This window comes from Hyalella azteca, unplaced genomic scaffold (genome assembly GCF_000764305.2).
Source record: "Hyalella azteca isolate HAZT.00-mixed unplaced genomic scaffold, Hazt_2.0.2 contig11104, whole genome shotgun sequence".
Lineage (NCBI taxonomy): Eukaryota > Metazoa > Arthropoda > Malacostraca > Amphipoda > Hyalellidae > Hyalella > Hyalella azteca.
Genome location: NW_025941113.1, coordinates 607383 through 633557, shown reverse-complemented (window position 1 = coordinate 633557; position 26175 = coordinate 607383). Strand labels below are relative to the sequence as shown.

The window sequence follows — 26175 nt, the reverse complement described above, 5'->3', positions numbered from 1 at the left end:
CCCCCCCCCCCCCCCCCCCGTCGACAAAAAAAGAACGGGGGAGCTATCGCGATGAACGATGTTACCATACAAATGCTGGAATTTCACCATGTATCTAGTTGTTAACAAAAGTGCACATTCAGGCAGCAAGATTCCAAATGCATTAAGAATTCTTCACGTTGGAGCTGTGAGATTTCATAAACGAGTAGGAAAATTCCAATCCTGTTTTTGATATGAAATCTAAAAAAAATGGAAATTTTAAATTATTTATTTGAAGTTTACTTTACATTTAATATAAGAAATTTAGGTGACTAGCTATTTGTCATTGATCAAAAATGAATGATAAATTTTACTATGATTATGGATGGACTCTTCAAGATGTGTTGCAAACATAATTTCCATCAAAATTCTTACAAAACCAACTTTGATTTCAAAAATGATGCAGCAACTGGTGTGCCTCCTGACGGTTCTGAGTCCCGACTCCTGTTCCACTTCCATGGTCAGTGAAATTAGTGTTGCCAAAGATTTGCAAATATTGCCTGGTAAGTTTCAGCCATTTTTATAGCTTTTGCACAATTTGTTTCATACAAATAAGAATATCAAATTTCCAGAAGTGTATTATTAAAAAATTGTCCATTAATAATTTTGAATAGATTTGCCAAATATTCCAGATGAGTAACAGAGATTTCAGATTGTAGCATCATCATCCATGAGATTTCAGCAATGATTCAAAAGTTTCTAATCTTGAACTGAATAAATTTTTTATTGTTTCCATCACATATGTTCATATAGCTAGGCTACCTAGTTAATAGGTACTCCTCACTCCTCAGTCCTCCTGATTCCAAGTTGTAAAATTTTTCCGTGTTAATATTAATAATTTAACAAGTGGCTTTACGCTGAAAACTAAGCACACTCCGCACTTAAACTAAAAGGTATATATGACTGCAACTATTAGCTACTTGGTAACGTGGTATTAGATTAAACATTTAACATACCTAAGATGATAGGTCTTGTAATAAGTTCCTAATTAAAATTCTTGAAAACGGCCAAAATTTAACTGAATGAAACACATACCTAGCGGATAGTTTAGGCTGCAGTTTTCAACTTCAATACAAAGTAATACTTATACAGATATAATACAAATTTTTGATAAATTGATAAACTTGCGATTCAAGCAGTAAAGTGATTTTACTTCTTATAGAACGTATCATCAATCACGGACGAATTCCGAACTCGTCAACAAATGTGTGAAGGTATCAAGGAAAGAGTGTGATTCAACGTGTCAGAAAGACTGTAGCCAATGTACTTCTGGGGCGTCTGGCGTCTGCTTCTTTTTCAAGATAATTTATATCAACAAATGTAACGCATAGGAAATAAAAACATTTCGTTGCTACTCTGGAAATGTTTTATTATGAAAAATAATAAATTAAACCGATGATTTTCCCGCTACACTATTCGATTGTGTCAAAAAGATTCGTTAACATAAGAGCAACTCATATTATTTGACGCATCGACAAATCAACCAGAACAATGTATTGATATATCTTTTGATATATGATGGTGATACATCTTTTGTGCACATTATTTTGATCACGAAATTTGTTGCTTGCAAGTAAAAAAAAAATACGGTCGAGGAACTTCTGAACCTGAATAAAGAAGGCTCGTCTGCATTAAAAGTTCTAGTTACTTATTCGGCAATATGCACTAGTCGGCCAGATAACATTATTACTCCTGATTTTCATTAACAGCGACTGACTGGAGAATAATGGAAACGACCAATCAAACCACGTTATGATTTATTAGAAGACATCGAAAGAGACAGAACTGCTTCTTCGTTGAAGTATCAAACGTTCTTCTAATCAAGGGACGTCTATGGAACTTCTACCCTGGACGTTAGCGAGGGAATTCGACGCGAGCTGGACCACGTCGACCTGATCATATCGCGCTATACCATAATATTAAGTCAAAAATATCAAGACTAGAACAGAACGCCAATCCATCAGTGCATGCATGTCTGACCATTAGGTAGTGAATGCAATGTAATTTACAATTAGATTTACTCGCATTGTTATAATAATAAGCAAGCTTTCTTAACGACCTTAAAACTTGACATGGCTTTTTCAATTCAATAATACAAATCAATCAAACTGTTCCATTGCTCTTTTTTAACCAACCCCGAAGAACTAACGTATCATTAACAATATTTGACAAGGAGGGTTTTCCGCCACGGAGTGAACAAATCTCACGTTAATATAAAATTTGCTAGCGGGTAACACTTGAGACATTACGCGGAGCACGTGATAACAACGGTAAAAACTGAATAGCTCAGCCCCTAACACCCAAATGCTGCCTCTGGGACAATGCTATCCCTACTGAACTAATAAGCTATTCTGTGGTAAAGAATCAAGTGAGGTTTTACAAAAACCAATGCTAACAGGCAATTCAAAGCATACACTAGTCATAAAATGCATACAATAGTTATTCATAATGAGAAAGTTTACTGTAAAGAAACTGATGGAATGGAAGACCAAAAACGCGGTTACGTTTGGCCATTGTATCTGGGAATGCATTAAAGTGGCAACTTATTTCTGTCGGATACTTAACTTGAAACATACAGTAAAATCAAATAGACCGATAGTTCATAATGTTGTTGCTGTAGCTTAACCTTGTGTTCCAATTGCTGAATTGAAGCTTAACAATTTTTCCTGGAAAGAATAAAGCCTCATTGACTTCACAAAAGGTAGCCGGTTCGTTGCTGAATTAACAGCAGTGTCTAAGTTTGATGGTCAATAGTTGGTGATTAACTAAACATCAGAAAGTAGCCCTTCAACAGTACACGATCCGAAGATGGTGCAATGGTTTCAATTAACATAAATTGATGAGAAATCCAGTGGAAAAAATGGTGACATCCAAAATAGTGTTTGCTTGCACAACGCATCAGCTGTCCGAGCGACAAGGAATCGGCTGTCCGAGCTACAATACAGCGAAAGGAATGGTGCGAGATCGACAAAGCGGTGAGCTAGCGTATGCATAAGAAAAAACTACCAGTTTAGACTAGTACATGGAAGCGAAGAAATGCAACCACAGTATTGAAACTTGGACTGTTATCTACCGTTCACCAGGTGTTATATAATAAGTCATATGCCTAGTTAGAATTAGCGTAAAAATAGTTGAAAGGGCCCTCACAGAGGGACAATTTTGTCGTACTTAGAACAGTACGCGTACAAAAGTACACATATTACTGAGAACTTGAATTATTCAAACAAACGCATCATATAATGATGACAATACTGCACCAGATAGAAGTTATCACAACACCCAACACAGCACCACCTCCTAATGTAAACAGCGCAATAGATTGGCACTGAATATAATGGCGGTTCACATTGATGTAGCTCCATTCATTGCTATACACGTGGTTAACTCTTATACATGTACATTTTAATTCACGTATCATATACATTATGCATTTCTGACGACGTACGTATGTTAACAATGTTTTCAATACAAAACCTGCATGGACGTTTTACAGACTAAAGAGTAGATATACGATGGCGGTCGGTTCACTCTTTGAGTTTTTTTTTAATGCTTTGGCTAAGCCTTCGACAACATCAAAAGTTGTTTTCCGAACATACGGTATCTTATGGATCAATATTCAAACCGCGCTTCATCAGAGCAAAAGGATAATAATCGGCGCGAAAGAAAGAACAAGACAACAAGTTATTGCCAAAACAACAATGAATTTTTTTGCATAAAATTACGATTCTTAGTCAAACGCAAGCGCCAGTGACAGCAAGTGACACAACTCAGTGAACGTCTGGACTCAGTTCAGCCGTCAAACAATATATTAATATTGTTGTAATATTAAAAATGCAATATTAATCCCACATACCATGTCTCGGCCACACGTAGTTTATTAATGTCTTCTCTTATAATCGTCATGGATACGGAGAGCTCAGAACCTAGACAAATTAATTGAGCAATGACATTCGTACTAATAATCTTAGGACAACACACGACGATCTAATTCTTATGAAGCGAATTACACTAACAGAGTTAATTATAATTCATTACACAAAAGTGGATTATCAAGAACTAACCAAAACTTAAACTTTTAAATAAGTTAAAAATTGGCATATTATCACTTTTCAGGCAGCAATATGGTTAAATTTTCATTCTTATATTCTATTTCATTCTTAAATATTCTTAAATTGAGCAACCGCATAGGGGCTTCACAAACGTCTTGTATGGCGGCAACAGCGGAATAGTTGAGTGCGTTGCGCCACGCAAACGTCGTCGTCCGGGAATTACGGAACGTCGAGTACGCGTTGGTCGGCTTACGTCGCCGCCCTCTGCGCGGTGTGCCGTCACCTCCGCCGTCCGAGCTCTTGGCGGCGGCGGCGTCGGAGCGTCTCTTGCTCTCGAGGGTCGTGTGCTCGGCGATGAAGTTCTTCACGGAGTTCGTGCTGGGGAGGCCCACGAAGTCCAGGATGAGGCTCGCCATTGCCTCTGGCTGCGTGCCGAGGTCCTCGTAGCGCACCAGTAAAAATCTGCGGGGGCAGTGAAGTCATACAGGGTCTAACGTCATAATAATTGACAGGAAATAAACAGAAGACGACAGCAGCAAATAAATGAGACATCCGAAAAATTTCAACTGAAGGACGCCTCATGCTACGAATAGTAGAATATTTGTTATAAATAATGGATGATTTTTGTCTGAACCTCTATCCATACAAGATGAAATCCCTACAGGATATACATTAAATAAAAACTGACGCCTGCTGACATGAGAAAACGTTTGCCTTCCCGATATGATTACCGCGGCACCAAACTACCTTAACTAAATCTTTATTAGGAAATATGCATATTAGGAAGTTTAGGATGATGTATTAGGATTAGGATGATGCGTGCAGGCGGGAAAAATGAACTCTTCGGGGGTAGCACAACTGCCGTTTGTAAAGCCATCAAACTGTCCAGTGCACAGCACGGGTCGCCATTCAGTTACGGAGGCGATAATCAACACAGAGCAATATGAGCGAACGATGGAGGGCATTTAAACGACGATGAGATGTGGTAGAGAACCTACAGAGGAAGGACCACCTACAGAGGAAGGACCACCTACAGAGGAAGGACCTCCTCCAGCAGGATGGTACCTACAGCTTACCAGCGGTCGCGACATCCGCTATGCACCGAACTCAGCGGTCAGGATACTTGGCCTGCAGCAACTCACCGGTCAGGATACTTGGCCTGCAGCCACTCACCAGTCAGGATACTTGGCCTGTAGCCACTCACCGGTCAGGATACTTGGCCTGCAGCCATTCACCGGTCAGGATACTTGGCCTGCAGCCACTCACCGGTCAGGATACTTGGCCTGCAGCCACTCACCGGTCAGGATACTTGGCCTGCAGCCACTCACCGGTCAGGATACTTGGCCTGCAGAGTCTGCGAGTGGTGCAGGTCTAGCAAGAGATGGTCACACACGATGCTGGGGTCGCTGCAGACGGGGGCGCGGCACCAGTCCAGCCTGTGACGGGAGTGCATCGTCCCCCGCGGGTCCCGCACCAAGTGTATCACCCGCAGGTCCAGGCTGGGGTCCTGCAGAAGCTCCCCCAGGGGCGCCGCCCCCAGGCGCACCGTCTTGATCACGTTCACAGGGAACACCTCGCACACCTGCTCATGCAGCGCACAGGTATGAGGGAAGCTCGTCTCAAGTTTTTTGCACACGTAGATTCTCCAAGTGAATATATGAAAGTTTTAATTATTATTTATAAAAAATTTGTTTCTGAATGAAAATTTTTCTTAAATAAAGTTTTATTTATTATTAAAAAAAGTATATAAAAACGACTAAAAAAGTTTGTTTCTGAATGAATTAAAAATTACGACTTTTTTTGCAAGACTTCTCTTTAACTTCGCTTCTTGTTTGTGTGTCTGTCTGTCTGCTACAAATCTTATAATCGATATTTAACACACTTCTACCTGTCCAATCAATCTGAAATTTTGCACACTTGCGTAAAGTTGGAGACAATGCATGAATCAATTTACGGAATAAATAATTTTATAAATTAAAAATTTTTTTTTTCATTATTAAAAAAAAAAATAAAAAATAATTTCGTCTGCTACAAATCTTATAATCCATATATGACACAATTTGACCTGTCCAATTGATCAGAAATTTTGCACAATTGCATAAGTTCAGAGACAATGCATGAATCAATTGACAGAATAAATAATTTTGAAAATTTACAAAATATTGATAACTTAAAAAAATTTTGATTAATAATTTTTTTTCAATATTTGAAAATAAAATTAGAAATTCATTGTACATGTGTAACATCCAAGACACTGGATAGTTCAGAAGTGTTGTCTTTAAAAAGTAATTTTTAAACGCATATTATTTTATATTCTAAGGTATAATATATTTAAGTCTCCTATCGTTTGATCGTGTTCACAAGCAGAAATTGCTTGTGTTCAGTTTAAGACTATAGTAATATGCCCGGTAATTTTTTATTTATTCTAGGGTATAATAGATTTAAGTCTCCTATCGTTTGATCGCGTTAACTAGAAGATATCGCTTGTATTCAGTTCAATTTATATAGTAATAAGCCCAGTAACTTTTTTTTAAATTGTAAGTTATAATATATTTAAGTCTCCTATCGTTTGATCATGTTCAAAAGCAGAAATTGCTTGTGTTCAGTTCAAGACTATAGTATTATACCAGGTAATTTTTAATTTATTCTAAGGAATAATATATTTAAGTTTCCTATCGTTTGATCGCGTTAACTAGAAGATATCGCTTGTGTTCAGTTTAAGATTATAGTAATAAGCTCAGTAATTTTTTTCTACATTCTAAGGTATAATATAATTAAGTCTCCTATCGTTTGATCGTGTTCACAAGCAGAAATTGCTTGGGTTCAGTTGAAGACTATAGTAATATGCCCACTAATTTTTTATTTATTCTTGGGTATAATATATTTAAGTCTCCTATCGTTTGATCGCGTTAACTAAAAGAAGTCGTTTGTGTTCAGTTTAAGATTATAGTAATAAGCTCAGTAACTTTTTTCATATTCTAAGATATAATATATATAAGTCTCCTATCGTTTGATCGTGTTCACAAGCAGAAATTGCTTGTGTTCAGTTTAAGACTTTAGTAATATGCCCAGTAATTTTTCATTAATTCTAGGCGATATTATATTTAAGTCTCCTATCGTTTGATCGCGTTAACTAGAAGATATCGCTTGTGTTCAGTTTAAGATTATAGTAATAAGCTCAGTAGTTTTTTATTATATTCTAAGGTATAATATAATTAAGTCTATCCACGTTTGTTCGTGTTCATAAGCAGAAATTGCTTATGTTCAGTTCAAGACTATAGTAATATGCCCAGTAATTTTTTTATTTAATCTAGGGTATAATATAGTTAAGTCTCCTATCGTTTGATCGCGTTAACTAGAAAATATCGCTTGTGTTCAGTTTAAGATTTTAGTAATAAGCTCAGTAACTTTTCTACATTGTAAGGTATAATATATTTAAGTCTACGATCGTTTGATCGTGTTCACAAGCAGGAATTGCTTGTGTTCAGTTGAAGACTTTAGTAATATGCCCAGTAATTTATTATTTATTCTAGGGTATAATATATTTAAGTCTCCTATCGTTTGATCGCGCTAACTATAAAAAATCGTTTGTGTTCAGTTTAAGATTATAGTATTAAACTCAGTAACTTGCTTACTAGACTTCTCTTTAACTTTCCTTCTTGTCTGTCTGCTACAAATCTTATAATCGATATTTAACACACTTCTACCTGACCCAATTGATCTGAAATTTGGCAAACTTGCGTAAAGTTGGAGACAATGCATGATTCAATTGATAGAATAAATAATTATATAAAAAAACATTTTTTTTCCTTATTAAAAAAATTAAACAATAATTTCGTCTGCTACAAATCTTGTAATCCATATATGACACAATCTGACCTGTCCAATTGATCTGAAATTTTGCACAATTGCAAAGTCGAAGACAATGCATGAATCAATTGACAGAATGAATAATTTTGAAAATTTAAAAAATTTCGATATCTTAAAAAAAATTTTAAAAATAATTTTTATTTCCAATATTTGAAAATAAAATTAAAAATTTATTGTACATGTGTAACATCCAAGACACTGGATTGTTCAGAAGTGTTGTCTTTAAAAAGTAATTTTTAAACGCATATTATCATTCCAGCATGAGAACACATTTGTCGTGTGTTCTAATGATAATCCTATCTTCAGTTCATCCGGCGTAGCAGATAGGAAAAGCGCGCGAGTTATCAGAAATTTATGCAAGTTGTATGTTAAAAACATTTAATATTGCGTAGAAGTTCTGTGAATGATAAGATTATAAAAAACACAAAAGATTTTATAAAACATACAGATAATGATAAAATAGTTGATAGAACTTGAACAGCACTAAGTAGTAATTGCATAGGTACCTTGTTAAAGAAATGAGGATCGTAGCAGAGAGCTCTGTTTATCGAGCATGACTGCCAGTAACGGGAGTTGTGAGTGAAGAGGAAAGTGTTGTTTCTGACGTAATCAAAATAGTCGTGCTGATCCGTCATGTTACAAGTCATGATGTTGCGCAGCAGCTCCAAGACAGGCTGCTTCAAGGGCCCATCTTCTAGATGTTGCTTCTGAAGCAGCTGATGCAGCGGCTCGAAGCTGTAGAAAGTGCCGGGATATGCGTTGAAGATATCACCCAAGAAAGTAGAGCCGCTACGCCACGTCGTCAGAATAAGAATACGCTTGACTCTGTCCCTGCCCACGACGCCCCCCGGGGTAAAGTCCAGCTCTCCAGGGAAGTTTCTGTACTCGAAGTTGACTCGGTAACTCGCGGCGCTGACGCCCGCTTTAACCAGCTGAGGATACGCTCCAGACCAGGTTTTTGCGTCCATCTTTGGCACGTAGCGGAATTTCTTGGGGTTGCTGATAAGAGGCTTCTTGACGTACTTGAGTGCGGCCTCTTCAGGTATAGTTTGAGAGGGAGGCTCATCGTTGACCTGCATTGCAGCAGCGGTATCAACAGTTTGGTCCTGACTGGGTACAAATGTATCATTTACTAAAGACTTTCCTGGACCGGGACCGCTCTCCGCAGCACTGCAGCTGTTATTTGGACAAACGCTAATTTCTGTATTACTACTGAAAGCTGAGGCCTGTAGCTGCCCATCATAGTTTTGAGGTTCCACTACCACAACATTATAATTAATTGAGCCGTTTCTGAAAGTTTGACTTTGATGAAGCACACTAGAGGAAGATTCGTGTGCCAAGGATTGGTTGTTTGGCAGCCATGTCGCCCTCTCCCCACTCAACGATCTCTCCGAGTTCAGCTGACGGAGGGCGCCGACACTGCGCACTTCTGTGTGGAGGAAGATTTATGTTATTAATAAACAGGGTGCTTAGAGATAGACTTTTAAAGGTGATTTTCGGTATCGAATAAGATGAGGTGGAACATTAGAAAATCTTTCACAAAGAGCAACGAAATTCAAGAGCTGCCACAATGAAACGCGCTCTAAAATACGTGCTCACTTCTCATGCAATTGCAAACAATTCTAACAGCTCTGTTTGTACACAAACAAATTGTTAAAGAAGAACTGCCGATGTAGGCCGATGAAAGGCCAGACTCAATAAGCTAACAACGTCCGTCGCGTTTGTGCAAACAATACGAGAGAGACACCCGCATCGGAGTTACCTTCAACTAGATTAATGGCAGAAAGAGTAACCATGCATGTAATGTCATCTGCCTTCGTTAAGTACTGATACTTCCATCTGTGCCAATTCATTTTAGCGAGTTTTTATATGAAATATATACAACATTGAGCTATTTTTTATTAACTGGGAGCCTCGAGCAGAAAATGAATATCAAAATATACCCACTGATAACAAAATTTTTACAAGAGTCAGAAGCTTCCTGAACAGCCACGAGTGTAAGTTTATTTCATGCATGACAACTACCGCTATGCAAAGTACATGCAGACTTTATGCTAACGCTTTCTCACTGCAATTAAATAGCTGGAATAGAATAAGAATATTCAGCGCGTTATTTAAGTTACGAGAGAAATTATTAGGAAAAATCTGCGGGCTTCCGGCAGTGAGAAATGCTGCCAAGCGATATATTTTAGGGCGCAAAATATTTCTGAATCGGATTTAGCACATCCCCCCTCTTTTGAGGTTTCCTGAGTATTAACATTCTGCTGATACTTGAAACCTGACACGAACTGGACAGAGGCACTGCAGGTCTACGTTATTTGAATTCAATTATCTGTGTGCAATATGCGAGGGGCCTGCAAAGAAGCGCGAAAACACGAGATATCATCGTTGAAAATGCCTTGCTACAAATTACAGTTAATCCGTAAGTGCTGCGACAGGAACATTCAACTTATGAATGAGGAAGGTTAACAAGTGGTTTACGAGTCAACTGAGTTGCTCACTTGGTCACCTAGCGGCCCAGATATCGCCATGAGATGACCTATACTCTCTTAGCTGTATGAGGGACACAGTATGTCGCGTTACTCGCCTCAACCTTGCTCTACTTTACATGACATTCGCCGCCATTTAACTCGGAGGTCATAGATTCGATAAGAAGTATGCGGAATCTTTTATAATGTCTGATGGGAGGGTCCGTATATTTTGATTTCTTCTTCATCATAATTTTTTTTCCATAGGACGCTATGCGGACTTGATCATATAATTTGTAATCTTAGTATAACTTAGTAGACACTAAGCACAGGGACCTCAGTTTCACCAATGGACGAAGAATATGCAATTAACAGCGTTGGATACGAAGCTCGTCATAGAGCTAGGGTCACTGATCGTGCTGCGTGGGCACTGACCGTGCTGTGTGGGCACTGACCGTGCTGTGTGGGCATGTGCTGTGTTGGCACTGACCGTGCTGTGTGGGCACTGACCGTGCTGTGTGGGCACTGACCGTGCTGTGTGGGCACTGACCGTGCTGTGTGGGCACCCGCGAGTTGCTGTAGACGAGCAGCAGGAGCAGAGAGCTGCACGACAGCGACGCTACGAGCAGCTGCCGGCGCCTCAACATCACCAGCATCACCACCACGCCTCCTGCAATGAATACACCCGTGATAATGAATGCAATGAATTCATATATATAACATAGCGTTGAAACAAAAAGTTGAAAAATGTTGTTGTTAGCAAAAAGTCGCAAATGTTAAAACGAAAACTCAGCTAACAAGTTAAGTAAAATTCCGTCATTAATTTTAGCCACGAACGGAGGGCAATTCTGCATCCGATGTTAGAAACTACAGTCTGAATTTGTTTATTTATTTGTTTCCAAGATGAATTATTCAAGACATCGTAGACATTCAATGGGCCAGAGATGAAAGCGGAACGCAGACAACACAAGCGCGGTAGACGCGCCCGGCGGGGACAGTACCCGTAAGGTAAACTCTACCTCCTGAGTGCTTAATAAAGTTATATTATTAGTCTGTTTATATCGCAAGTTCACAAGGAATTTAAAAGCAAAGAAAACGCCAAGAAAATTCACCATATCGATATTGAAAACCTGAAATACTGAGAGTATACACTTTTTGTTCATACTGTCACGGCGTAAAATGAAGCTTTGCTGCAGGCAACACGAAAGGGAAATATCCGTTGCAAGTGCAAATAAAAACCAAAGCCAGAAGCCAAATGAGGCGCGGCAAGCATCGACAGGGAAGAAGGAAGGAGTCAAAAAGAACACAAATGGACTTCCTAAAGAGAGCAGCTATTGTTAAGGGGTGGAGTAAGGAAGTGCAATAAGAGCAAAGTATAAATAATTCTGCCGCGGTGTTGAACAATCTCTTTCTTGGAACAGAACAGCTATGCGTTCAACTCTCGAGGGCAAATCATTTCGCGTGTTTTAAATAAAAAGGTTATTAGCCTTTCCGCATCGTTCAAGTAACGGGTCAATACATAAAATATCTATTATTGACAAGGTGACATCATAAATCAAACTAATCAATATTTTTCAATTATTTTACAAAGTTGGGAGTAACGACCTGCTTTTCGAAATCTGACACCATATGACTAACTAAGAGTGTGTCAGCAGTTAAAAGTATAGTGCCACTTGAATAGAATGACTTAAATTAACTACACACAAAATTATTGCTATTATCAATTGTTATTACTTCAAAATATTAGTTACATCAAATCAAATGGATAAGCCTCATAATATAAATTACGCATCGCGCTAACTATGAAAGACAACACACGACTGTCGATCATTCCATTATTCACCGAAACAAAATGATCCGATAACAGTTAACTTTGCTAAACCTTTAATTCCATCATATATGGTACTCCTTCCCTGGACATCAACACAGTTGAGCTGAAGTCTTCCAGTTAAGCTGGAGTCTTCCACAGCTTGTTATTGGCATGAATGAGTTATCCAATTGGTCAAGTGAGAATCCTTATACAAGGCACCCTGATCTCTGATGTAATTTTAAAAGCTTGTATTAATAAAACTGTCGATTTGACGGCATCAGGTTAATGTGAAACATTAACAGCCTAGCTTCCAGCGTCGCAAGGGAACGCGATTGCCTACAATTAACAATCAGGTGAAGCTATAAACATGAATCCCATACATGAATCCAATGTTTTATGCACAAGCATTGTTTATGTCATTGTTTCATGCACAAGCATCCATATAGCCTAGGTGCACAAGCATAGAAACAAGATAATTCCGAAGAAAATTCAGAAATAACTTCTATTACCTTTGCAATAAAAATTGCACGATAAAACTCTGCTGCTGATAATTACCATCAACAACAATTTGAAATTTTATAAATTTGTTCCAAGTGCAAATTTAACCTCAGCTAACATTTTCAGGTCTGGAGCGGTCCATTCAGCAATTACAATCCTGTAACGCCAGCGAGCCTCATCAGCTACTGCGAACTGAACGAGAGAGAACCGACTCCTTGATAGTCTTTCACAAAACACGTACGGCAACACTCAGAGAAATAAATGAAACTTTATCGCAATTGTAACGCACTTCTTGCCTTTCTGAGACATTATCCTAATAGTGACGCACTTTTCGTGCCATTGCTTAGTTGGGCCGGGCAAAAGGGCATATGAGTGCAACGTCTGCTCCCTGCTCACGCTGATGGAATGAAAGTGTCACAATTTGGATACATTGATCCATTAATTTTCTAACTTTTATTAGGATAGTTTACCAGAAGATACGAGTCTAATTAATTAATCTTTAGATGTCCGGAAATTGTGGTCCACGTATTTCGGATACTCGGAGGCACTTAGTAAGATGCGTCGCACGACGGCTGGCTTGGCAGCTCGGAAAGCACGGCGATGAATAGCCCGCAGTGCTTGCCTCGCTGCACAAACAAGCATCAGAAAGTCGTTCAAACAGCCTTCGCCTTCTCATGGCGTTGGTCAAACACGAGTTTCTCACACGATTCCAGCCTGAGAAACGCATTCTATAGATTGAGTGCAGCTCACGCTAACATTAAAGGTACATTATTGTTGCCAAAGATCCCGGAAAATAGAAATTTTTTGAAAAGTTAGAATGGGGAACAAGATTAAGACTAAAATCTGGATTTTTTATCTATTCCGTCGTATCTAATGCAGACTCGACGGAGAGTTCTACTAGGAAAAGAACGCGTGATGCAAGTTCCGCAAGGCTATGTCTATAGAGAGAACCACGGCAATTTTACTGATGCTACCAAAAAGGAGGAACTATAATGAGGTATGCCAGTTTGGAAATTTGCATTCTTCTACTGGCAAGATTAGGTACTATAATGCATGAGATATCAATGAAGCGATTTAAGAAAAATGATGCCAGACTGACAGTATATAGTGTCACTGTAACTATAAATTATCTATAACTGCCCAGGGGCACCACAGTGCATGCAAGGGAAATTTCAGGTCGAAACTAACGCAGGATGCTTTAATTCATCCTGAATAGTCATTTACGCTAAACTTTACGTATTTAGTCCCTCATGCGAATCTTCTCAAGGAAAGAAACAGCGTTCCCTTGTTTAAACACTTCCATAAAACTCTCTGGATCACACGAAATTGATGAAGCTCGGACGAGACAGAGCCAAATCTCACGAGGTCCAGCGGTCGTGTCCCTCGACTAGCCAATAATTAACTGTCCCGCTATTACGGCCACCAGAGGAGGATTTTTTTGCATGCCTTCATATAAAAATACGCGGCAAAGAAGCTGCGCTGACGAGGATTTGATGGGCGGAACAAGTTTGACATAAAAACTTGGATAGAAATTTCATATAATTAGTATACTATGTGTGAACACTTTTTGTACTGAACTTGCTATTTTTTAGATTTTATTCACAGTTTAACAATGTTGCAGTTATAATACACTAATGTCCGAGAAATATTTGTGAACCGAGAAAATACACTGAAATACATAACTAACACGCAAAAGTGGAAGCATTCACAGAATAATTAGTGATTGAAAGAGATTTTAATTATGAGCGACTAGTAGTTGTAGTAGTATAAGGGTTTACTAGCGCTTCAGCATTAAGCTATTTCGCACCGAAGGTCATAATATAATATCGCCAGCAAGGCGGAAGGTCTCAATTATTCAAATCTCAAATAAATCATCACCCACAAGGGGCGGAAGGTCTCAGATGTCCAGCTGGCTGAAGCTGGCTCGAGAGAAGCAGCGTTAGCATCTCAAAGAGACGAAGTGACAATTAAGGAGGGACAGGTGAAAAGTACCAGAAACTAATACACTCGAACAAGAGGTCGCTTACACAGGACGTCGGCCGCCCGCACGAGAGAGACAGAGAAGGGAAATGTAAGGAATCCTACCTACATAATAACTTAATGTAAGGTATCCTACCTACGTAATAACTTAACCCCGCAACTGAAACCTGCAGTCAGACACCGCGAGCTCAGAGGCGGGGCGCTCAGGAACAATCCCCCTAGGAGCGCGAAATCCCATAGGACTTCTGACGAGCACAGACACGCGTCAGAAGTCCCGGGGCCACCTGAGGGGTTATGAGCGACTAGTTTGAGGGTGAAAAAAATCACGTTGTCGTAAAATTTTTTCGAGAATAGAGTGACCAGATGAAGAAAAAAATAGTTACACAATTAAACCTATTATAACAAAATAGCCAGCAAGCAGGCCAATCATGTTTCGAGCATTAGAAGTAGTAGCCCTGACGTTCAATTACGTGGCCTCTGTTCGTAAAATTAATCCGTTGACTATTATTGAATACATGACCTGTCACGACGCGGCACTCAATCTTATTGAATGATGCGTGCATGGCATGAATAAAATGGTCGCATAATATAAGGCAAGGAAGTAATCACTCAGAGCGACATCGTGCAGTTATTTGGAGCAGACGGTTTCCCTGCACTCACAATCAATGGTTCATAGTGTCCAAATAATGACATTTTCTGCACGTAGTAGCACTGGTGCGACTTTATGCCAAAACTGGGTCAGGATTAATCAGAAAATAAAGGGCAATAAAGTGCATCACTATTCGTAAAAAGTTTATCTCATTTTTCTGAATGCGCAGTGCACAGCTAAGGCGCTTCGTTATTGTGGTGAGTGGCGTTCTGAAATGGCGGCCATAAGCTTGAGTGCATTTAAGAACAGTTCAGAATATAGAAGCCTTTGAAAGAATACGACGTGATTTTAAGTAGTTAATTTTGAACGTTTGAACAATAAATCGTGACAGAGAGTTGAAAATGCGAACTGATCACAGGCTAAATCGCGTCTCCAATAAGCCTAAGAAGGTAAATGGACCAAGCAATTCTATTGCGGTGCAGTTTCAGCCGCAAAAATAATCCCGACTGAAAAGACGGCAAAAAAATTCCAGCAAGTCTTCAATGTTAGAGAAAGCAAAAATTGGACATTTACCGTTAGATTGAATAAAAAGAGGGACTCGCATGGACGAGGAGACGATCCATCGACTAACTAGACGACGTTTTTTTTTCTGTGCTCGATTTTTACGTGATTTGCATTGCAGCTAACGGGTTAGGGAACACGAAGGAATATCCTTGGCTCGTTACTTGAAATTTTATCTAATCTCACGTGGAATTTTCGGAAGGCAAATCGACATTTCGGAAATAATTAAAAAAAAAATCGATTTGTATACGTATGAGAAGATCAATAGACCAATATTGAAAATAATAAGTTACGAGTCCGTAACTCAGTTATCTAATTACTGACAATTTGCATGATAAACATACCAATCATGGATGAAAAATTTGCCGCTACGCCGTAAGTAGGCCGATAAGTGTTATTAGGCTGCCACGTGTAATTAGGCTGCCACGTGTAATTAGGCTGTCACGTGTAGTTAAGGAGCGACGTGTAATTATACTGCCAAGTGTAGTTAAGGAGCGATGAACATGGAAACGGCCATGGATTTCCAACTACAGCTGACGCCGGAAATGCCATTACAAGCCGCTTCATTTCACTAAGCGGAAGCCTACACTGCCCAGACCTACCTGGAATTTAATAGGTTTTTTCTCCAAATTAACCGTACACAAATTAGCTGCACACTAAAATGGATCGTTCCAATTCTTACCACATGCAGTAATTCAGAGTTGGCCCCCACGTCTGACTTTTCTCTGTTTGGTTGGCCCCCACGTCTGACTTTACTCTGTTTGGTTGGCCCCCACGTCTGACTTTACTCTGTTTGGTTGGCCCCACGTCTGACTATACTCTGTTTGGTTGGCCCCACGTCTGACTTTACTCTGTTTGGTTGGCCTTACGTCGGACTTTACTCTGTTTGGTTGGCCCCCACGCCTGACTTTACTCTGTTTGGTTGGCCCCCACGTCTGACTTTACTCTGTTTGGTTGGCCCCACGTCTGACTTTACTCTGTTTGGTTGGCCCCCACGTCTGACTTTACTCTGTTTGGTTGGCCCCACGCCAGACTTTACTCTGTTTGGTTGGCCCCACGCCTGACTTTACCAAGATATGCGTGCACCACAGTCGGTAGCAGGCGCGTATAAGCAGCACTAATGTACACACACATGATCTGCGGGTCTCGAGGCTGAACTGGTGAACTATTTGCTAATGCGAAAAAGTTCAAGGCTTTGAGTGTGGAGAGAAAATCAGGAAGCAGAGAAAACATGTTTGAGGAAACCTTATTTAAATTTCAACTGGCTTTATACATTGAATTCTGAGACTAATTCGTGCATTTCACCACTCATTTCAAAAGTTATAACTTAGTTCGTCGAACGTCATCAATAATGTTCTTCAAATTAATTTCAAAAGACTTCGAAAAACATGACAATGTATGGCGGCTCAATCAAGAAAGTTTAAAAGATATCAAATGTTTAAGAATCATAAGAATAAAGTGATATATGACATATTGCATATAATTAATGCATATGTCAGGGTACAGCCGGGGTAGGAAGTGTCTCGTTACGTTCGAGTAGCGGGCGCGTGCAGCGCGGCAGGACGCGCGTGCTTAGCGATGTCAAGGCAGTCATGTGAACAAATGGCACTTCACAGTTGCGAATCAGGTTTTATTTTTGACTGCACCAGGGCCAGGAAATTTAACCGAGATACGAGCATCCGTTTTAACTGATGTAAATGTACAGCAGACGGACGGCCTTGAATACATAACACAAATGCACGAAACGCTCGACAAAAGGCAGACGAGGGAATACTTCTTGCCGCGGGCAGATGGATGGGCTGACGACGTGGCGAAGCTCTGTTGACACGGGCTGCTAGTCAAGGTTTGCAGTGCAGCGAGCAAATAATGTCCCTACAAATTGCGCTACCTTAAATAAACACGATTTATTTAGAGTTCTTCAATGACCTCGAATATTCACGGAGGTTCCATAGCCCGCAAGCAATAGTCTTTAAACCTCAAACATGGCGATATCGCCGCCTAAACCTCAGCCGCGTAGTTATTATTGGTTACCCACACGCATAGTTTGAGGGCAGTGCTGAGGAGGGTCGCGAGAATAGCGAGTTAGGGCGGCGTTTTAGGTCGACACGACCTCACCGCATTGACCTCCTGGCACGCAGACACGACCTGACCTCAGCCCAGTAACCAACCTCATCACGACCCGACAGCCTAGTGACCTCCCCCATAAACCATGCCGCTTTCAAATTACTGCAGCTGGGCAGCCGTTGCCGGCTACAGGGACTCTCGCTAGCAAATATATCTCATATCAGTAAGGATATCAAAATTAATCAGTTTAGCGCCATGATCGAAGGAACAGGTATGCTATTAGATATTCAGATGAAGGTATAAGGCGTACAAGTCAGGAGAGTTGCTATGTTGCAAGCAGTGAGCGCGGGGGCCGGGCGGTGAGCGAGCTATGCACCGGCTTGCCGGATTGAGGCATGCAAGTTAATGCATTGCGTTCGACACGAGACCGCAATGCACTGAACTGAGAATCCAAGTGAGAGGTAATAGGATGGCATTAAACTCTATATTAAGCGAGCACTGTTTGTAAATCAAGGCGTTGCAGGCAATATTGCCTAGACAGGTATTGCGGCCCCACACAGTTCGCGTGACTAGGAACATCTTCGGTTAATGGACTATATCAGGCTCAGCGGTAGGCACGTCTATTATGGGTTAATGTGCTAACAATACTTCTATGTTTATCAACATAATTGATGAGAAACTGATAGCTTAATTGTGTTTAGATTCATTCGATTGTTGCATTTGCGACGGTTGACGTGAAGAATGATTCGCTCGTGAGTTAACGTAGAAAGCATGGGCCGGTCGATGGATATTTTAGATTAACCTAGTGAAATTCATTATTTTCCAACGTATCGCGTCAAAAGACAATACTAGATGCCTCTCCATTATCTAGAAAGGAATATAAATAAAGTATACGCGGTTAAAAATGTAGGTTTAAAATTAGGTCGTTAGCATTTTAAGAATTTAGATGTCAATCTACGTTCACTAGTTTTCTTCAAGATTTCACCAGTACGCAATAATTATGGTAATCATTGGATTCAGTGTGGTAATTACCGTGTAGTAATTACGCCACACCAAGATACTAGCTAAATAGAGGGTCTGGCTGTGTTATCGAAACTTCGCGTGCAAATGGCTCTAACAACGGTCAATAATTTGGACAAACATTTACTTCGGAACGTAATGGTGGCAAAGCTTTCCATTCGTCATGCCGTTGTGCGTTCTATGAATTTTTTCTTGACTGCGGCCTTCAATAGCAGCTTGGCTCCTTTTACGGATCACTTTCTGCATTGATGAGTAAATCTAACACTGCACTGATGAAGAATGTTGGCACATAATCGGCATCGTAGAATCAAAATTTCATTATTATTCGCTTGTTACACGCGAGCCCCGGCACTTCAAAAGTTCAGAAAGTATAATGAACGCGGGCATGTCCCAGCTTTATATACTAGAGACCGAGGAAAATCTGCGACTCCATGATAGTCGAAACAGAAGAAAATACGCTTGCTTGTTGCTTCAACAATATTGTAGTGATGATATATACTTTGCAAGGCCGAAATTTTAGCGTATTTCCTTTAATGAGATGGCCTTGACCTGAGATGTTTCTCCTCTTATACGCTACAACTCACATCATCGGCAGTCGAACGCCTACCGTTTATACTCTCCTGGTAAAGCGAAACTCACATCCCCGGCAGTTACGCGCCTACCGTTAATACGCTCCATGTACGCACCAATATTAAGAATCGCATAATAATAGTGGTCATGTACCTGTCCTATATTCTCTTGTTTTAAATTGTTGTGGCATATACTCACACATATTTTACATAAAAAATTAAAATACTCACGAGCTTTTGCGCATTGAAAATTGCAAGCTTTAAGTGCAACGCCAATTATTATTCGAGAGTAGTTATCACTTGCAGGTGTTAGATCAGACACAACGGGCGCTGCGCCGGAAATTTTGCCACTGCATGCAGTTGACGAGACGGCTGCGCTAAGGGAATGTGAAGAACATGTGCTGGCGTGGCAGTGTACCGCTGCACGCAGCAGAGATGCAGTGTAGCTGCAGCACACTCAACTCTTGACACCTCGCACCGCAGCAACGGTGCTGCTTCTGGACCACGAGCTGGAAGAGCTGCGCTGATCCGTCACAGAAACGCAGAGTATTTAGCGCCCGCCAGCAGAATAGCCTCGGTTCTTGCAGAAAATTTGCAAGAGTCAAAATTACAGTTCTTGATGGAGCTGTTATGAAGCCATCTATAGCTGTCGTTTGAACATTTTGAAAAAATTAAGCACGGATGTAGCCGGATGAAGAATGAACACTTTAGGATAGTAACACATTGAGTGCGGCACATACCGGTGGATCGTATAAACCACAGGTATGAAATACGCCGTGAATACGAAATAGCCGCACTTAACGTGTCAAGTTCTAGATTCTCCACAGATTTTAGCTGCTCTACCAATAATCCTATATTTAGAGACAGAAATAATTAAAGCGAGAAAATTAAGTGAAAATAGATAATAGATATGGTTGATGCATTTTACCAAGGAGCCTATTCGAATTTTTAATCAAGTTTCAAGAGGCCGAATCAAAAATGGAGACCTAAGAAATACCTTACCCGGAAACTAATAAGGTGACTTATTGCTTTCCATATCGAATTACCGATTCAAATTGTACAAAACTCACGATACGGGCGACAGCACAGAGACAGATTAATGCAATAAACTCGACTAGTAGCCTAGCTAGTATACTTAGGGCCTTGACTAGGTAGCGTAGGCGCATGTTTACAGATTAAGTGTCGTCATATTGAGCTGTTTTGACAACACAGCTCGCTCGAACCACAGACGACGGCTGCCACGTACGCAATGAGCGATACTACGATATGTCATTTCAGTACCATTAAACATCATTACTCAAGCGCCCACGCTGCTTGTGGGAGATAAGATGTGTTTCTGATGTAAGACGGCAGCCTTGCGCGCATCAATTGCAGTGGCGCGTACCAACTGTACCAAACACCGCACCAGTAACCAACTGTACCAACGACCGCACCAGCAACCAACTGTACCAACGGCCGCACCAGCAACCAACTGTACCAACGGCCGCACCAGCAACCAACAGTACTAACGACCGCACCAGCAACCAACTGTACCAACGGCCGCACCAGCAACCAACTGTTTCTTTAGGCGAGCCAGGGAACGGTCAGCACAGAAATGCGGGTCGCTGCCATTAGGCATCTGCGTCTCACTAAATTTTTCATTGGATAGGGGACGAGAAGGACCTATTGTAGATGATTAGTATATTCTTATGCAAGAGGAAGATACTGGAAAATACAGACAGAATGATGCAATTATTTATCGAAATATGCATCTCTTTAACGAGACAGTACGAAAGTAAAGCTTAAGCGTGAAATTTTAATAATTAATGACGGGTTTCTCCAGCAAATGAATGTTGAGATGTTACCTTTGCTTCGTGGCATCTTTAAAACTGATTGATACTTGAACTAAGTATCTTTAAACAGTACCGAATGAAAAATTAAAAAATAAATAAAATATGAATTCGATCCAGGCGCTATCTTTAAACTTTTACTTGCCAACTCTCCACAGGGAACATCACCAAACCATTTCCCAACAGCTGAAATTTGGCTATGCGGCAATCAAGTCTCAAAAAGTTCGGCGATTTAAACTAACGACAATTTTTCCCAAGTTGTGCCAGCTGGCCAAATATCATCAAATCTGCCCAACTGCCCATTAATACTGAAGAGTTTAATGCCATTAATACTGAAGAGTTTAATGCCATTAATACTGAAGAGTTTAATGCCCATTAATACTGAAGAGTTTGACTTATCAATCCTTATCCCGCACGTTCGACATGCTCGGTTTGGTAGGTGTTGCAGCAGGATATGTCTCGTTTTATAACGGGGTCATAAAGTTTTGGAATACCAAGGATTAAATACTAAAATTATGAGAACAAATTATTGTCCCGATTTCTAACTTTATTCCGGGACAGTTCTGCTCCTAATTTTTCTTGGTAAATTTCTCGTCTCGTTAGCGTTCATTTTGAGAAAACTATTTTCAGACAAAGAGATTGAAATACTTGTCTATTTTAGAGCGAAATTCGATTTTTTTTGCTTGCACAATCTACGTTTTTCAAGTTAGGGTGGATGATTCTGAGAGCTAGGAACGCGCATCGACGAACAAAGGAAAGGAAGGGAAGGATCGCATTGTGCTGCTTAGGTCAAAGCTTGCTTGCGTTACTTAGTTCGGGGGCCAAGGGTTACAAATGCAAATGTCATGTGCTTGAAACTTAGCCTTTAGCACTCCAGCTTACTATCCAGGTAGGAAGACGATTTAAAATAATCGTACATTTTCCCCACTCTTAAGGTTTCTAAAAGATCATTCAACAAATTTTAGGCTAAACTAACAACCCACGTTACCCTTGAGCACAAATTAATTAATTGGCGCTCAAGGGTGGAGAAATTGATTAATTTCTCGCGTGTACAAAAAAAATTGTATGCAATTTTAGTGGGGCATATTTCTGATTACAATGAAGAATTATTCTCCATTGTTGCAATGTATTGATTGTAAAAATTTGGAAGACGACATATATGTCTGCGTGGTCGTAGTGCTGACTGAAACTAAAAGGGACACATCATCACAGTTGGACCAATGAGCTTAATATACGAACAAAATACATTATATCTCTTATAAAAAAAGCTAGTAGCATGTAGTATAATTAACAATTAAATGAAAATACTATGCTCAAGTGCTCTAATAAAAAATCGTTCACCTGAAACATTATTCGAGCTCATTCCATAAAATTTGTACGAGTCAATAATCAACATCACATCATGGAGAGGTACCGTACACTCTTCTTGTCAAATAGTTGCTTCAGGAAGAGTACTTTTTTGCATGTTCCTCATTTTTCTTTTTCATATATTCCGAATGGACATTTTCTGAATGAAAACTACCACGTGTTTTTGCAATTTCCTTGTTCGAACACAACGCATCATGGTTTCTATTTGAATTCACTGATTGTAGTTAGCTGATGATCAGGCAGTTTTTTTCGAGGTAGTAGAGTGTAGGACTCAGTATGCACCCCGACATGCAGTAAGATTGCGGCGCGTCTCTGCCGCCAGTGTACGACTATATGCGCTCCCTTCCTGTGGGATTTCGCGCTCCAGGGTGACATTGTTCCTGAGCGCCTCACCGCTGAGCTTGATCTTGATCAAAAACATCATTTCCCTTCTCTGTCTCTCTCGTGCGGGCGGCCGACGTACCGTGTAAGCGACCTCTTGTTAGAGTGTCTTCGTTTCTGTTGCTTTTCACCTGTCCCTCCATGTCACTTCGTCTCTTTGAGATACTAACGCTGCTTCTTTCCAACCAGCTTCATCGGGCTGGACAATTGAGATCTTCCGCTCCTTGTGGGTGATGAATGATTTTTCCTTCCACCTCGTTGGTGATGCTCATCTTGACTTTCGGTGCGAGATAGCAAAATAGGTGAAGCGCTAGTGAACATGTGGCAACTAAACTAACTAACTACATGCGAGCCACGCCAGCCAGTGTAGGACATCGTGCGCCTGCATGTCGTGTAGGACTGCATGCGTGACCTGGCAGTCAGTGTAGGACTGCTATGCACGCTCGGCATACAGCATAAGGACTGCGTGTACCCCTGCATATCGTGTAGAGTGTAGACTGTAGAGCTACGTGCGCGCCCGAGTATACATATTACGCACGACCTTCCTCCCCCCGTGTACTCCCCCTGTATACGCACGACCTTCCCTGCAGTGTAGGACTGTTGGCACGACCTTCCCTGCAGTGTAGGACTGTTGGGCATGACCTTCCCTGCAGTGTAGGACCTGTCTCTTANTCCCTGCAGTGTAGGACTGTTGGGCACGACCTTCCCTGCAGTGTAGGACTGTTGGGCACCACCTGCACCGCATGAATCATGCCCACGACTTGCCATGTGCATGCGCTTTTGACTTGCATACATCGAACACTCACCCGCTGACATAACAATCAATAATATAAGATTGACTAGTTTCAAAAGCCTAGTTAGATTCACATAATTTAGTTTAGTTCAATATGCATTGAATATAATTTAATTCAATATGCAAATGAAATGATGCAGTGAACCAATGACCTTATTAACATTGTGAGGCTATGATATGTCAGAAGAGGTACATGTAACTACGAGGAATAGCCAACTATCAGAAAAAAAGTTCTGTCCTCCAGCGGTATTACAGTGTCGTACGACCGACTGGACAGATATGACGCGATTCACATATAGGGTTCGTGAGCTCAACTGTACATATATGTTGAAATATACTATACATAATAATTGAAAGTACCAATATACTTTGATAAACAACCAAATTACCTCCTAAAACACTACCAAATAAGCATGTAATTTTTCATAGCGAAATATCAACAGGTTTGTCAACTATAGTGCCGAAAAAACATGGTTTTGAGTGCACTATATGGGATGTTTTTCACACAAACATCTTACTAAAGCACGGCATGAAATTTAATGTGAAACACAATTCATTTTTTGTTGCTGCCAAGCCAATCTAAGGCATGTTCTGAACGTGTCTGGCAACGTTGTAGGTCCGCCAAATTTATATTAAGTTTGAATCTAAAATTTTATGAGAGGCGACATTTATTTATAGCTAGACGCTATAGGGTTAACCATACGACAGCTTTAAACTAAATAAATTTGTCGCCTGTGCCATGTCTTACATATGAAGACGCAGGAATTTCAACAGTCTAGCACGAAGGTCGAAAGAGACAACACCTAACCTACAGCAGGTCAAGTGGTGGTGAAAGGATAGATCGACTGGGTTCCTTTTTAGCCGCCGCTTGAGCAGGCGAGCGGCTGGGCACAACAGCTTGGTTAAAACCCAGTGGAGTGGCATTAAATTCGACAGCGGCGCATGACGAAAGCTGCATTGTAACAATAACAGTCTTCACAAACACTTATCAACGATTTACTCAAAAGATTTAACAAAATGAGACCATGACGAAGAAAATATTTCCAAAGTGGACAAAACTCGCAGAAGCGCGAATGAGAATTAGGGCTATGAGGAACGAACAGTTTCAGAATATTGTTGAAAGAAAATTCATATTAGACCGTTCCTGAATGTCTAATCATCATATATGTATAATTTCATTGGTGCATGACAGTCACCTTAATAAGCACGTTAACTCAAAATTAAACATTTTTCAAAGAATTACAAAACTAAATTAAATTGAACTAAAAAATTACAAAAATGAATCACACTGCCAAAACCTCCGACCATTTTACTGTTAAATTTAATGATGCTTGGTCACCATAGGCGTATTGTACATGGGCAAAAATTTACAACGATTTCTAAGTCGAAAAAAGGCAAATAACTATACACCTAGTAGGCAAGGTCGTAAACTTTTAAGCAAGCTATGTTGTAGAACTTAGAATGCACACCGTTGTACATCTCCTTCGCACAAGGTAGAAAATTAATTGCGAATAGCCCTGGCCCTTTGGCGTCGGCGATGGCTAGCCATAAAAATTACAAGTTCGGTACTCATAAAATGAGTACCGAGTCGACCTAATTTTTCTACCAGATTTAAAACATAAAAAATAAATAACCCAGCCTCTCGTAACTATAGTACTTGTAAACAAGGAGAATTTTATGAATGAAACATCTGCTTGTATCCTCACCTGGCGAGAACTTCTTCCCTCACGCTGAGCTGCCAAGCGACGTGCCAGAACTGAGGGCATCTCACTTTGGAAAAGTTCAACAAATTTTCGTCTTACAGCAGCCTCAATCTTCTTTGTAATTATATGAGACAGACAATAAAGAGTACATTACTTCTAGATGCAAATATATCTTCTCGCATCGGACTTGGAGCCGAATTCAGGTTCAAAACAAACGCCATGAAATGCAACTAAGCCAAGCGAGCACTACCTCTATCGACAACATCCAGAAGGATACTACTAAAGGCCGAATGGGCGCACGCTGCCTGGCAGCTTTCACAGCTACACCGCAACATCGCGCGAGCTTCGAACGGTGGAATGAGTCGCAATCATGCAAGCATGGATTGAAATTACAACTATCGTATTAGCGCTATTGATTCATGAAATACAACTTCCGTTCCTCAAGTCTTGAATTTGCAAATGCATCTCTACGGGGATAAAATGTTACTATATAGAAGTTGATCGTTGAACGTAGTGGGGAATTCAAAGTAAAAATCATATACTATATTGAGGTTGAAATTTGCCAAGAGGCAAATAATTGTGATACCGTTGCAATGCAGCCCATA

At 40.3% G+C, this 26175-nt stretch overlaps 2 protein-coding genes across 2 annotated transcripts in view; both read right to left on the bottom strand.

Annotated features, from left to right (window-relative positions):
* LOC108674554 (ribosome biogenesis protein NSA2 homolog) overlaps window positions 1–1245 on the bottom strand; it is a 20125-nt gene extending 18880 nt beyond the window's left edge. The window contains exon 1 of the mRNA XM_018162516.2: window positions 1054–1245. The gene's annotated coding sequence lies outside the window, so the exon portion shown is untranslated. The remainder of the gene's footprint in view (window positions 1–1053) is intronic.
* A 513-nt stretch (window positions 1246–1758) lies between these two features.
* Window positions 1759–25827, bottom strand: LOC108674551 (carbohydrate sulfotransferase 5). The gene is made up of 5 exons (XM_018162513.1): window positions 25574–25827; window positions 10956–11075; window positions 8444–9366; window positions 5396–5649; window positions 1759–4529 (listed from the first exon to the last, which is right to left on the bottom strand). Exons 2-5 carry the CDS (start codon window positions 11059–11061, stop codon window positions 4121–4123), a joined length of 1692 nt encoding a protein of 563 aa, XP_018018002.1. The 5' UTR covers window positions 11062–11075; window positions 25574–25827; the 3' UTR covers window positions 1759–4120.
* Between the last annotated feature and the right edge of the window lie 348 nt (window positions 25828–26175).

Excerpts from the sequence above, each read along its gene's own strand:
- LOC108674551 (XM_018162513.1), bottom strand. The coding sequence starts at position 11,061 with ATGCTGGTGATGTTGAGGCGCCGGCAGCTGCTCGTAGCGTCGCTGTCG. Across the intron at positions 5,650-8,443 it reads ATCCTCATTTCTTTAACAAG|GTGTGCGAGGTGTTCCCTGT; the intron begins GTACCTATGCAA and ends CTGCATGAGCAG. Across the intron at positions 4,530-5,395 it reads CAGGCCAAGTATCCTGACCG|ATTTTTACTGGTGCGCTACG; the intron begins GTGAGTGGCTGC and ends CTGCCCCCGCAG.